This window comes from Leucopleurus acutus (assembly GCF_964270905.1).
Source record: "Leucopleurus acutus genome assembly, chromosome: 2".
NCBI classification, from domain to species: domain Eukaryota; kingdom Metazoa; phylum Chordata; class Mammalia; order Artiodactyla; family Delphinidae; genus Leucopleurus; species Leucopleurus acutus.
Genome location: NC_139143.1, coordinates 65,166,892 through 65,181,767, shown reverse-complemented (window position 1 = coordinate 65,181,767; position 14,876 = coordinate 65,166,892). Strand labels below are relative to the sequence as shown.

At 38.7% G+C, this 14,876-nt stretch overlaps 1 protein-coding gene across 6 annotated transcripts in view; it reads left to right on the top strand.

Annotated features, from left to right (window-relative positions):
* The window catches only part of DNM3 (dynamin 3), a gene marked incomplete at both ends in the record, with an annotated part of 577,972 nt that overhangs the window by 289,200 nt on the left and 273,896 nt on the right, over nt 1-14,876 (top strand). For all 6 annotated transcript variants that reach the window (XM_082834657.1, XM_082834656.1, XM_082834654.1 and 3 more), the window contains one exon: nt 9,359-9,472. In XM_082834657.1, the coding sequence (XP_082690783.1) occupies nt 9,359-9,472 (114 nt within the window). The remainder of the gene's footprint in view (nt 1-9,358; nt 9,473-14,876) is intronic.

Here is a 14,876-nt window from a genome sequence, read left to right as displayed (position 1 = left end):
TGTGGAACATCAAATTAAAGTCCTCCCCCAATTCTTACTTTCTGGGTTTCAGCCAAAATGGTTCTCTTGTCCAGGTGGAGTTGGGGTTCTTTTAGCAGCTGTATACTCTGAGCTGGCCTCCATAAGAATGGGTTGTTCCTTCTGGGCTTTGGAAGTTGAAATAATCTCTTGTGTTCCTTACTTCATGAATAAAGCAAAGAGTGGGACACAAAAGATAATCCCAGCACCAGCTCCACAGCAACCAAATTTAATAAGACAAATAGACTCCCTAGTCTTTAGGCTACACTATGTTCCCAGACCCTTTTCCTAGATATAGCCACCTACTATAGCAAACATTCAGAGGTATGAATGAGAGAGGGTAGACAGAGCCTGGTTTTAGCCCTACCTGGCTGTCAAGCAGTTTTTTCTAGTTTGTGAACCTATAAATTTATTGGGGGAAATCTCTCCCTAAGAGGCTAATTTTGCCACTATGCACTTACCATAAAGGGGGAAAGCCATCCATCCATCCAGTCTTGGAGAAAAACACTTGAAACATTGCTATTGCAAAGTTTAGGACTTTGCAGCCATGGCAGCCCCATGGCAGCCCCAGTCACCAGGTCTTGTCTGAGTTACCTTCCTCTCCTGTGCAGCATATTCAAAACCTTGTAATTTTTACTTCCCTTTTGCTTTTGTGTTTCTCTTTCTGTCTCTTGTTACATCATTTCTTCATCTAGAAGCCTGGGCCTCCTAAGGAGACTTTCTCCTGCTTATATAATCCAGAGAGAGTTTGAAAACATGTGCTGGGGTGGGAGGTGGGATTGACTCTTGAGTCTGTCAGTAAGCAACACAAGTTAAATATAGCTCTCCACAGTTCCCTTCTTGCCCTGATCCAGGGTAAAGTATGGCACTAAGGGCAGCTAATCTAACCCTTCCTACTTCCCACCTAATAAAATAAACCTAGAACCTCAAGAGTGCTCTGTGATATACATATGGACCTCAGTTGCCTTACAGTTTAAACATAGTAAATCTAATTCTCCCTCCTGAGGCCTATCGGGCCTGTATTTAGAAAGACTTTTCTCCCTATAGTTGAACTCTTGCCCCAGGCACACCTGTTTAGGAAAATCTCTGCCGGCCAAATTCAAGGATAAGCAGCCTATTTCCTGTGGATGCCTGTGCTCGCAAAGGTAGGTCCCTCCCAACCAGCTGAGTGACCTGCCTGGCCTGTGCCCTTGCTGAGCCTATGCAGCTCTGCAGATCCACCAACGTCAGCCCTGCGGTGTGTGAACTACCTTTATGGAAGCAGCTACTCACCTATGGTTAAAGCCTTTTGTAATCTACCAAGATCAAACTATCAAATAGTCTGTGGTTACAAACTCCACACACAGGCTGTAACAGTTAAAAGCCAGCTGCAAACCTGAGAAAAACTTGTATGGTCTACCATAAATAAGGCCAAGGTCAAAATGCCCTGCTCACAAAGTTCAAGGCCCAAAGCTTTGGCCACATTATAACTTTTCCACATGTACTGTTTTCTTCCCATAATTTTATTCCTTGTCTGTGTATTAATTTTATGATCCAGTGTGCTGGCCAGATGTTGAAGTCTGAATTTGTCCCTAACATACAGGTTTTGCCAAGCCTGAGAAGGCCTGACTTTTCATAGTGTGGAGGACCTAACTAGAACATATACTCTCTAGAATAGGCTTGCCTTTAAGAGGAGAGGCTGAGCTACTCCACTCTCCCTATTCCACTTTCAAAGTATCTATATCTGGCAAAAGAAGCTTGGGTGATATTTACAGCAATACATATTAAAAACTGGTTTGCCTCAAGCCTTACAAGTAAGACATGGCCTTTCAGCTCTCAAGATCCCTTCCAGTCATATAATTATGCTCTTGTTTACTTGGACACTCAAGACAGAATTTGACATTCAAACACTAAGAGGCTGTAAATGGCTATTGTACTAAATGTTGATGGATTTATTTTGGGAATTTTAGATTTGAATATAAAATTAACATATCTTTCTCTATGAAGAGACTATAATAAATCACATTTGGCTTAACATTCTTTTCAAATTTTATTATTTAGTCTTTGCCTTCTCTTTCTCCCTACTTTGTTTTGTTATATTAATTTCTCCTTAGTATTCTTTCTTTTTTATTTTTAAAATATTCATTTATTTATTTATTTGGCCGTGCTGGTTCTTAGTTGTGTCACGCAGGATCTTCGTTGCCGCGTCTGGGATGTTTGTTGTGGCATGTGGGGTCTTTAGTTGCAGCATGTGGCATCTAGTTCCCTGACCAGGGATCAAACCCTGGCCCCCTGCATTGGGAGCGCAGAGTCTTAGCCACTGAACCACCAGGGAAGCCCCCACCCCGCTTTAGTTTTGTTATCTCTTGTGTTCTGATCATTTTTCCTTAATGCTTGCCTCTTCTCATTTTGTTCCACTGTTTCTCCTTGATTTTGTGATTTCTCTCTCCCTCAGTTCTTCTGTGAAAAAGTACATTAGGAATTACTTTTTCTTAATTCTTATTTTGAGCTGTTTGTCATTGGGGAAAAAAGTCCATTTTTGGCAAATATGCTTCTTTTTTTCCCCCAGGAGGGATTGGGATTGGACCAGAGCTTCTTAAACTTTTTTATGACAGCTACTTGCTGACAGCTTTCAATGCTGAACACACTTCCATGGATTCCTATGAAGGGATCTAGGCCATGTGTACTCACAGCACGGCAGCTGTAATCCTCTTTTTCTCTCCAAGTGAGAAAGCCTATTGCAATTAAAATGACTAATGTCATAGAATATAATAATCTCTTCTAATTACTTTTTATGTCAATTCTTTGCAAATTTCATTTTAACTGTTATTAGTAGCTCATAATTTCCATATAGCTTACTTGACTATATTCGCTGGACTAAATGATATTTAATAAATATCTGTTTTGGCTATAACGTTCAATACTTCTAGAAATAGTGTTGCATCTTTGAGAGGTGAATCCAGTGGTGCCAATAAGATCAGGCAATTTATTGCTTCACATCCTCTTAAATTCCCCAAACTCTATTCTTGCCTTTATCTACATAGTAGCTGACATTTTTTTTTCTTGCATTTTCTGCCTCTCTATTAGCCCCCTCCTGGCCTCATTTCTCTGCCTGGCCTAGATTAAATGGATGATCACCCAAATTACTCTCTCGCCCCCAACCTTCAACATCTTTACACCCAGGTACTTAGGTCACTTGGGTCCAGAGCCCTGGATCAGTTTCCACTTACCTTCTCTTTTTCTATGTCGAGTGTGCAGAATGTTGCTAGAGGCAATAATGCAACTATGTTGATTGTGTCCCTGCAAGTTATGGACTTCCTTCTTAGCTTCCAGCCATTATTTTTAAGACCTTATGTTTTTAGAGCAGTTTTAGGTTTACGACAAAATTGAGAGGCAGGTACAGAGATTCTTCATCTTCCCCCGCCCCGACACGTGCACAATCTCCCCTGTTATCAACATCACTCACCAGAGTGGTACGTTTTTTTTAAAACCAAAGATGAACCTACATTGACACATCATAATCGCCAAAGTCCATAGTTTACCTTAGGGTTCACGCTTGGTATTGTACATTCTTTAGGTTGGAAAAAAAGTATAATGTATCCATATAATATCAGAGTATTTTCAGTACCCTAAAAATCCTATATGCTCTGCCTACTTATCTCTCCCTTTCCCTACCCCACCCTTGACAACTACTGATCTAAAGTCTCCATAGTTTTGCCTTTTCCAGAATGTCATATCGTTGGAATCACACAGAATGTAGGCTTTTCAGATTGGCTTCTTTCACTTAGTAATATGCATTTAAGATTCCACCATGTCTTTTTATGGCTTGATAGCTAATTTCTTTTTAGTGCTGAATAATATTCCATTATCTGGATGAACCATGGTTTACTTATCCATTCATTTACTGAAGGACATCTCAGTTGCTACCAAGTTTTGGAAATTATGAATGAAGCTGTTATAAACATGCATATATGTACCTAAGTTTTCAGCTCCTTTAGGTGAATACCAAGGATTGTGATTGTGAATACCAAGGATCACATGGGAAGTGTACATTTAGTTTTGTAAGGAAGCACCAAACTGTCTTCCAAAGTGTTTGTGCCATTTTGCATTCCCACCAGCAATGTATATAAGTTCCTGCTGTTCTACATCCTCACCAGCATTTGGTGTTGTTAGTGTTTCAGATTTTGGCCATTCTAATATGTGTGTAGTGGTATCTCGTAGTTTTAGTTTTCATTTCCCTGATGACGTGATATTGAGCATCTTTTCATATGCTTATTTGCTATCTGTGTATCTTTGGTGAGGTGTGTTAAAGTCTTTGGCCCATTTTTTAATTGGGTTGTTTGTTTTCTCACTATTGAGTTTTAAGAGTTCTTTGTATGTTTGGATAACAGTCCTTTATCAATTATGTCTTTTGCAAGTATTTTCCCTTAATCTGTGGCTTGTCTTCTAATTCTCTTGATACTGTCTCTTACAGAGCAGATATTTTTAATTTTAATGGAGTTCAGATTACTAATTATTTCTTTCATAGATTGTGTCTTTGGTATTGTATCTAGAGAAGCGTCATCATACCCAGGGTCATCTAGATTTTCTCCTATATTATCTTCTAGGAGTTTTTAGTGTTGTGTTTTGTCAACCTTTTTTTTTTTTTTTTTTTTTTTTTTTACTAATTCCAGTTATGTTGTCTCATTCAATTGCTGATTGTCCCAGTGCTTAACACTATTCTCAAACCTTCTTTCCAACTTCTCAGCCTCACTCTCCTGCAGATAATTATCTATTCTCTTATCCAGTGAAATGGAAAGGTCAACTATAACCTTTCTAAACTTTCGACCCTTTTCCATTCAGAGAACCTACATCTACCCTCATTCTTCCAACCTCCCAGGCTCACATTCCTGTTCAAAGACAGCCCCCTCCCTGTGCTCTTCATCCCATTCATTTCCATCTTCGTTGTCCTTGTATCATTTTTCTATATCACCAACCTCTTACTCTGTACTATTAGTTCTCCTCAAGCAATAAATATGCTTGATTTTTGCCTATACTAAAAAAAATAAAAATAAAAAAAAATCCCCAAACCAAAAAACAACAGCAGCAGCAGCAACAAAAGCAACGAAAAAAGCACCTCTTTTGACCCTGTGTCTCTTCTGGTTTCAACTGGCTTTCATCCTCCTCTGTAAAGAGCTCTCTTTAGTCATTGTCTCCATTTTTCACTTCCCATTCACTTTTCAACCCAGTGAACTCTGACTTATCCCACCACCTCACTTCAACTTGCATAGCTAAAGACACTATGATGTCTGCATTGCACTTTATATGTCCCTTTCTGTGCTGAATCTGACACTCCCAATGGCACATTCCTTGAAATTCCCCTTGCCTTTGGCTTCCATAACCTCACTGCTCTTATTTTTCTGACATTCCTGACCACCTCTTAAAAGTTGGTCTTTTCCCCAGGATTTCCACTGTGAGCCACTGCTTTTTCACACAGTTTTAACTGCCACCTATGTATATATGCTGATGACTTGCAAGTCTGCATGTCCAGTCCTAACATTTCCATTTTGCTTCAGAGGTCAGGTCACGTCTATGTGTGTCTCCCACAGGTACCTCAGATTCAACATGGCCTTGGCTGAATTCATCATCAACTCCTCTACTTCTAAAACTTGGTTCTCTTTCTCTATTCCTTCTGATTTGGTAGCCCCATGAGTTTCAGAATCATTCTAGAACAGCACAATGTCCAATAAAAATAAAATGTAAGCCACATGTGTAATATAAAAATTTTCTGGTAACCACATTAAAAAATAAAATGAGTCAAGTGAAATGAATATTAAGAATAGATTTTATTTAACCCAATATATCTAAAATATTATCATTTTAAAACATTTAATAGGGCTTCCCTGGTGGCGCAGTGGTTGAGAGTCTGCCTGCCGATGCAGGGGACACGGGTTCGTGCCCCGGTCCGGGAAGATCCCACATGCCGCGGAATGGCTAGGCCTGTGAGCCATGGCCGCTAAGCCTGTGTGTCCGGAGCCTGTGCTCTGCAACAGGAGAGGCCACAACAGTGAGAGGCCCGCATACCGCAAAAAAAGAAAAAAAACCAACCATTTAATAGATATTTTACATTTCTTTTGTACCAAGTTTTCAAAATCCAGTGTGCATTTTACACTTACCACACATCAGAGTTTAAACTAGCTACTAGGGCTCAATAACCATATGTGGCTAGTGGCTACTGTACAATGCAGTTCTAGTCTTTACCTTCATTAATCTCCCTTTCATCCAGTCATAAGTCCTATTGATTTTGTCTCCTAGGTGTTTCTCCAGTAGGTTTATTTATTTTCATGCTTTCTGCTCGTGGCTTTACTTCACACCTTGTTCATGTCTCACTTGGTTTATTGCAATAGCTTACATAACCTAGTTTGTCTCAGGGAGCATGCAAAATTCGCTGGAATGCAGGAGGATATAGTAGAACATCTACATACATATTTTATCTAGAAAATAAGGAAACAGTTAAAATTTATTAGTATTGAATATATATATATATATTGATGCCAGTGCCCTCGCTTTGTATCACAGAGAAGTCAATAATAAAGTTATAAATGTAACAAATAAAATACATTTCCCCCACAAAATAAAAAACTTAAAATATTTACTTCATCTTCATATAATACTTTAGAATTTCTTTGGGTATTTCTATAGATGTACACAGTTTAGTAATACATTGGTCATATCTACTTAATAAATTTACATGTGTACTTGAAATTTATTTTGGTACTGCCAAATTTTATCGCTAAAATGGGTGCTCTATTGAACTGGATCGACTCTGGCTTTACCCCGCTTGCCTCTCCAGTCTCAATTTCTTCATCCCACCTCACATTTTCTGCATGAAGTAGCTCTTTCATATTTTGTTCTTGTTTGTCCTTCTTCATGGAAAACAAATAAATAGGCAAACGAGCTACTTCCTGACCTAACTCTAATTCTCTGCCAGGTTCTTTCAAGCTATCATGTCTCCAGGGAAAGCCTATTAACATTACCTAAGTTGTGTCCAGTCCTCCTTCTCTTGTTAAGGATACCTCTCTTACTACACTTTTATGTTGAAACTGTCTCCTTATGCATCTTCATTCCCTACAAAACTAAAATTCTTGAGGACAGGGGTGTGGCATCATCATGCTTTTTCATCTTGACATATGATAGGTTCTTAACAAATGTTTGTTGAACTAAATTCATGGCTCTCCTTGATGAAAGCCAGCCTGTTCTATCAATGGGTGAAATAGTGATTTTCTTATTGCAATTTGTGGAGTATCTGGAAGACTTCCTCTTTGTCCAAAGATGCCTGATAGAATGAAATAGTAAATACACTTTCATTAAGTACTATAATTAATATGCTATTTGTAAGCCCTGGTAGTGTGGGTAACAATCTTATTGGGAAATAACCAGTTCCTTCTTACTAAAAAATTAAATGAGATTATTTGCTCTAAGACGAATGAAGTTTTGATTGTATGTATACATGCAACGACTTTCAAACTTCAGTATGAATAAGAATCACTTTGGGAAATGTTAAAATGTAGATTCCTGGGTTTCATATGCACATATTCTGATTCCTTTGGACTTATAGGTATCCCAAGAATCTGTACTGTTAGAAAGCATCCCAATGGTTATTTATTATAACCATTTTATTTTATTAGCTGGTAGAAACCATACTTTGAGAAGTATTGTTTCCTTCTTTCTGAAGCAGAGGGTTAAGAAGGAGTTGAGTTTGAACAATGGAGAGAACTGCCTTAATCTGGGCCTGAATGGGTTTCTACCTGGAGGTCTGTAAAAGTTAAAGAGTTAAAAAGGAAAATGGGCGATGCTGGGAGATACTGAAACAGGGAATCAAGGGTGACAGAGACTAGGATTGTGGAAAGAGGCTTGGAAGATCAATAATGACCTTGGCTTACTTCACAATATTCCCTAGGATTGACTTTCTTCAACTAGAAAGCTGAAAAATAAAATATAAATATAAACATAAAATCTGATTATTATTAGGTTATTTTCATTTTCCTTTAGGAAGTGACACTCAGTCATTCAATAAGTAATTTTTAAAAAAAATATTTCAGAATGTTTAGGATAATGGACATTGTAGGTATAGGGTGATTTTTGACATTTAGAACAATATCATACAATTCCATATACATTTCATTTCTATGACAACAAAAATTATCTAGCATAGAGGAGATGGTAAACTATGCTGTATGGAAAACAATTTAACTTTATAAAAGCTGTGAGAAAAAACAGATTTTCACTTAAATGCCATTTATAGGTAATTTCTTTCCAAGTTGTTAATGTTTAAAAATTTAAATGCTGTTTAAATATTTTTATGAAGACTCTATGTATTTCTTAGCTTGGCAAATAACAACCAGAGGTAGGTGGATAAACCTAGACCATTAAAAACCTCCAAACTTTTATTTTAGCTTATTGTTTCAGCTTTCTCCACCATTCAGCTTATTGAGAGCTGTTAACAAGGAACTAATTGGTTGGCTTGTTTTTTCTTTTCACCATTCGGTGGCCAGTCTCTGGTAGAAATCCTAAAGAGATGCAAACCGGGCAAACAAATGGGCCAGTGGGCTGGAAGGGGATAAGAGACAGTGGGCATGGAGAGTCTATTGTTGTTTGTCCAGTCAACTAAGTATCTTTTAATTGTAGCAGCAATGCCATAAAGAGGCCTGACACAAGCCTATTAGTCTGCCTTATTTATTAGCCTGCCTGTTTCAGTCTCTCTGCTTCCACCATCCATACAAGTCTGCGATTCTGATTTTTGTTCATTTGATGGGAGAGACTTCCCTCTGCTTATGTGTGCTTTTGGAAGATATATTATTTTGTTTTTTTTTTTAAATACATTTATTTATTTATTTTTGGCTGCATTTGGTCTTCGTTGCTGTGCGTGGGCTTTCTTTTTAGTTGCAGCAAGTGGGGGCTACTCTTCGTTGCAGTGTGCAGGCCTCTCATTAAGGTGGCTTCTCTTGTTGCGAAGCACAAGCTCTAGGTGCGCGGGCTTCAGTAGTTGTGACACGTGGCCTCAGTAGTTGTGGCTCTCCGGCTCTAGAGCGCAGGCTTAGTAGTTGTGGTACGTGGGCTTAGCTGCTCCGTGACATGTGGGATCTTCCCGGACCAGGGCTTGAACCTGTGTCCCCTGCATTGGCAGGCAGATTCTTAACCACTGTGCCACCAGGGAACCATGAAGATGTATTATTCTGAATAGTTTAATAGAAGGTGAGCTTTGAGGGAACAATGCTATTCTTATTGTAACTTGTATCTTGTTTTTAACTTAGTGCAAACGTGCATTCCCCATGGGCTCATGTTAAATTAAACGTCTCTGCTGATCTGTGCTCTCTTGAAGGTGATTCGCAAGGGATGGCTAACCATCAGCAACATTGGCATCATGAAAGGAGGCTCCAAGGGATACTGGTTCGTCCTTACTGCTGAAAGCTTATCCTGGTACAAAGATGATGAGGTGAGCCACAGAAGTGACAGAATTTTTAAAATTAAAATGTTTCTCTTTCAAATTAATTGATAGTATTGTGATATACAATTTTAAGGCACCAGTGGTTTTTTTTCAGTAAGACTTAGCTTGGGATGTTTGAAGAAGCACGGTTTTTTCCTCATAGATTTAAAATTTTACGATAGTCCCCTCAAATATCTTTTATTTGTAGTCACATTTATTTCCCTGAAGAAATGGAGTTAGGGATCCTTCTTTGTAATAATGGCAAGGTAGTGATATAGTGAAAGCGATTTTCATTCAATAATGTGTTGAAAATACTCAAGGTAATAGAGCATCGTAAGAGCAAAGTTAATAGCGTGATACAGAGTTAATAAAGCATTTTGGAATTGTTGCTGTGACATCTGTCTCAAATGACAGGCTTTTGAAAATGTCCAAATCACTAGTCTTCAAGTGAGTACTAGATAATTGTTTATACAAATTTTTTCTTTGAGAATTTGATATCTATGTAAAAGCATGAATTATGATAATTATGGTGTTCTGGTTCATGTTAGATGTTAATAATATTGGGCCTGTGACTTATTACTCATTTAAGTCTGATAGAAAAGCACACACAAAAAAATCAGTCTTACAGAGCCATTAAAGTGCTATAAAGTGATACTGGTAAATTTGGGAGGGCATGGATGGAAATTAAGCAGTGTTTTGGAAATTTTAATAGCTCTGGTCTGACTTGAGAAATTTGGGGGGCTTATAATGCAGCATGCAAACATTGGATAAGAATACTCTGTGATAGCAAAACTATATACAGGTGAGATTGTGTCAGTTGTATTTGGTTATAAAAGGCACGCGTTTCAGAGTTAAAAGTCCTTCCGCTCTTGGCTTGATATCTTCTGAAAGCACTGCAAGGTGCTTTTGTAAATTGTTGGAGGAAAAACTTCATGTCCTATGTAGTTCTTTCTTTTTCCTAAATGCTTTGTGCAAATAATGTGTTTAATAAATATCAGATGATCACTTGATGGGCACTAAATTTTCTGCAGTAAAGGAAATCAGATCTTCTAGAAAGGTCCAAAGAAAATTTCTACTCAAAAGCTTTATTTCAAATTTTTGTCACATATTTTAATGACTTCAGTCAAACGTGGAATTGGTTGTTGTGAGTCTGAGGATTAGCATTGGTTTCTTTCCTGTGCTGGCTGCTTAGATCTCTCTCTCATTCTGTGGAAGCTCCAGTGTTTAAAGGCAACAGCCTCAGGAGCTCTGAGATGCCTTTCTAGATATAAACATCAGTAATTACATAATCTTCTTTTGTATTCAGTTGCCCTACTAGATCTTCTCTTAGATGCATTTTGTTTACAAGTATTTGTTTACAAGTGTTCACAAGTAGGTGATCATGTATGTACACTTAAATACATATTGGTCTATGGGCCATTCTCAGTTATTCTAGGCAAAGCAAAAGATTTTGCTGAGGAATCATGTTAGTAATAGCTAGTGTTTTATATTTATTAATTAAGGCATTTAATCCACATTACAACCATAAGGATAGGTACTATTATTATCCCCATTTTTCAGGTGAGTAAATGAAGAAAAAACACAACCTTTTGAAAAGTCATTTCTATAGGACTCAGTTTTCCTTATGGTAGAACACTTGGTGTTGGTGAGGATAATTAACTTGCCAAGGTCTCATAGCTACTTGGTAGCAAAGCAGAAATTTGAACACACGCTGTCTGGCTCCAGAGCTTATGACTTCAACCACAAATGGAGGCAAGAATCTCCGAGGTGCTGGAGTTTTCCAAGTCAACCTCATCCCACAGAGGATTTATTAAAATGAGCTCCAGGCATCCCAGCATTGACCTCTCCCTGAGTGTTAGTATCAGGGGCCCTGAAGACTGGGATTAGCCACTGCTGTCGGAGTATGGCTTTAGGGTTTCTGAAACAAGCCTGTTGGAAGGCACGTGATGCTCCCTGTAGGGAAGGAAGAGGCTTTGAGAGCTTGGTGAGCTCATGGTCACCAGTCAGCCCCTTCTCTCTGCTATAAATTCAGAAAAAATTTTTACAAAATCTCTGCTGCTGAAGCTCCCTCATGAGCACTTGGTTACCATAGATAGAAAATACATGTGTGCAGTTATAATATTAACCAATTGCCAGAGAACATTTTATTAAAGGTATGTGTGTGGAAGGTGGTGGGCTGTGTGTGTGTGTTGGGTGGGAAGGGTAGGTCATAATGACCCTTAAAATAGATTGGACTGATTTAGATGAAAAAAGTTTAGAAAAGGGTTGTTTTCTTAGTTTAGATCATTTTAAGAAAGAGAAAACGACAGATGAGGATGCTGCTCTATTGAGCTAACAAGTAGGCTAACAACAATACAATATCGGATAGTAAGTGCCCTGAAGAAAATAGGTCAGTGAGCTAAAAACTGACGGGGGAGGGACTTTTAGATTGAGTGTTTGCGAAGAAGTAACATTGGAGCAGAGACTGGAATGACGAACTGTGTAGAAGATTATGTTGAAGAACATTCCAGGGTGGCAGTGGGCAGGAAGCTTATGGCTGAGGTGGAGGAGGAGAAGAAGAGAGAAGTAGGAAATATAGAATCAGAGGTACCTTGTCAGGCCAATGATTTGGATTTTATTCCAAGGATAATTGAAAACCATTGGCCTGTCTCAATAGGATGTGACCTGATTGGATTTACGTTTTAGAAGGATCAGTCTGGCTGCTGGGTTGGGCATGATTTGTGGTTTGGAATGTGTGTGTGGATGGAGTTGGGGTGGCAAGAATAGAAGAAGGGAGACCAGCTAGCAGACTATATCAGTGGTTCAGGCAAGAGAAGATGGTGGCTTGTACTGGCTGGAGAGGAGAGCTCAAGTTCAGGGTAAAGCAAACTGATGGGCCACATACAGCTACACTGTAGTCATTAGCTACTGTTTCTCATGAAAAACTCTGCTCAAGAAACCAGATAGGAAATTTTCTAAATAGTAATGCCTGACTCATGACCCCTGTCTTCAAAGTATGTGTCAGTGGGGCAGAGCCTTTTCTCCCTGAAGCCATCCTCATTCATCCCCACCTTACCACTCCTTGGTAACCACCACTCTGGTTCACCATCCTGCTCCATTTCTGTTGCCAGCACTTCCTACCACCACAGACCACCTCTGAGCCTGCGGGCAGGGCAGAAGGGAGGGGTCAGCACTGTTCCTTGCTCTTTACCAGTATTCAACTAATAGTTATTAGCGTCTGCTGGGAGCCAAGGCTGGAAGGGAGGGTATGGGGAAAGGAGGTCAGAAGAAATGTCAGGAGGGTGGGGCTTAGAGGTAGTGAATTGTCTCTGGCCCCTTGAATTTGTACCCTGAATACCCATCCTTTATTAGCAGTGTTTTAAATGATGCTTAGATTTCATACATGCCTTGCTGTCGTAGTTTAACTATGCTTCTGGATATGGATTAAAGATGCTTCTGTGGGCAACCTTGAAAACCCCAAATTTACAATTTTCCTTTGTGAAAATAAGCATGAGTCCTTACCCAACTTTTGGAGTCAGTTTGTTGGTAAGTTGAGTGCTTGTACTTTGTTCCCATGGTATCTGTCACATCAGCATCTACACACTTTGGAAATCCTGTTACATAGCAATTTATCTCTATTAGTCAAGCAAGTGTGACACCATAAATATTATTAGGTTAGTTATAGATTTATCATTTATTTAATAATTTATAATCAGATTTTCATAGAGAATTGTTATTTGTTTCTATGTTCTTTCATCTTCCTGCTTTCTTGTGTAATTAGACTGGTATGTTTTCATTATAATCTAATTGGCTGTTGAATAAATAGCATATTATGGCATATGAATAGATATGGTTTTATTTAACTTTTGACAGGTTTGTAATAAATATAAATGACTTATGAAATGTATTTGTGATTAAAGAACAATGGTTCAAACTGTTTTCAAGATGCGATTAATTGAACAAAAGACCCTGTAGACCATATGCTTGGTGCAATGAAAAGGGTGAGGTGCTGGAGGATGTGAATTTGCTACGACTAACTGCCAGTGTTGGAACAAGTCAGACTTCTCTGAGCCTCAGTTTTAGCTTATCAAATGGGGACTGTTGCTGACCAAATCACCTCAAAGGGAGTTTGTAGGACTCTAAGAAATCGTATATTAACAAGTGCATTTATAATCTTTTAGGCATCACATTTATGTATTTATTCTTGTCGTCTCAAGTAATACTATGCCCTCCTACAATAATGTCATTCTTTCACTCACATGTCTTCTAATTTCCAATTTGGTCATTTCATTTTGTGAGATAGGATATATGGGATCTGGGATTTTTCAGCAGAGAATGGTAAGATTCAGGCAGTAAAATGGAACTCAGATCCTGTTCCTTCAGTGGGACTTTTCTATGCTGCCTCTTCACCAGCCTATGGGTTAGAGATGATAATATCAAACTATGTGATTTCCTATCCAAACTGGCAGAGGCAATAACATGATAACCCTGTGTAATAATTTTAAGCTAGAGTTGGCATGATGGTAATAATAGGTCCCCATCATTTTTCCTGCTTTCTCCCCATCCTTAATATAACTATCCTCCCTACCCTTAAATCTTAGATGGGTTCGTGAACACGCTCAGACATCTGTGGACCTCATGTTTTGAACCATTATTCTACATTACAGTAATGTTATCTGTAATGTTACTGACAGATGATCTTAATGGAAAGGTTTCCACCTGTGTCCCAGGCAGTGTTATTTCCATGTGTTATCTTCAGAGAATCTATATAATACAAAGTGGTTATGGAAAACATAATTAATCTATGTACTTGACTATATGTTATCCTTTAGCATTACTCAAAAATTGGGGCTTTCTGCAACATGAAAATAAATAGACCATCTTGTACGTGGTTAGATAGTTTATAACTAATCACCAAGGGGATTTACCCAAACCTGGCTGTCCTTCCAAATCATACTCCAGTACCCCAGACTCTGAAATTCTGTACAAAAGTGGCTCTGAATGCATTTCTAGGGGTTGCATAGACCTCTTCCTGGGCCCATCCTCTCCAGAGCATTCTGTCATTGTGCATACCCCAAGTCAAGGGGGAACTGTTTATGGGGGTGAGGACAGAGCTTGGACATGCAGGATTGTGTGTCCACATATATCCCTTGGGATCTTGGATGAATGATACTCAGCTCCTTTGATTTCTATCAAAATAATAATATAAAGATATTTGTAGTACTTATATTTACTAAGGATTTGAGGAAGCAAAACAGCAATTCAAACAACCTCAAATAGCATATTAGATAACCCTCTGCACAGCAGTTTTTAACTAGTGGGCACTGGGTGTGTCACTGGCAGCTCTAGCCGTGTGCTGGCCCAGCCCAAGGAAAGTACATTGGCTTCTCTCTTTCTCTTCCCCTTCACATCTCTCCCCTCAGTGCTGTCAGTC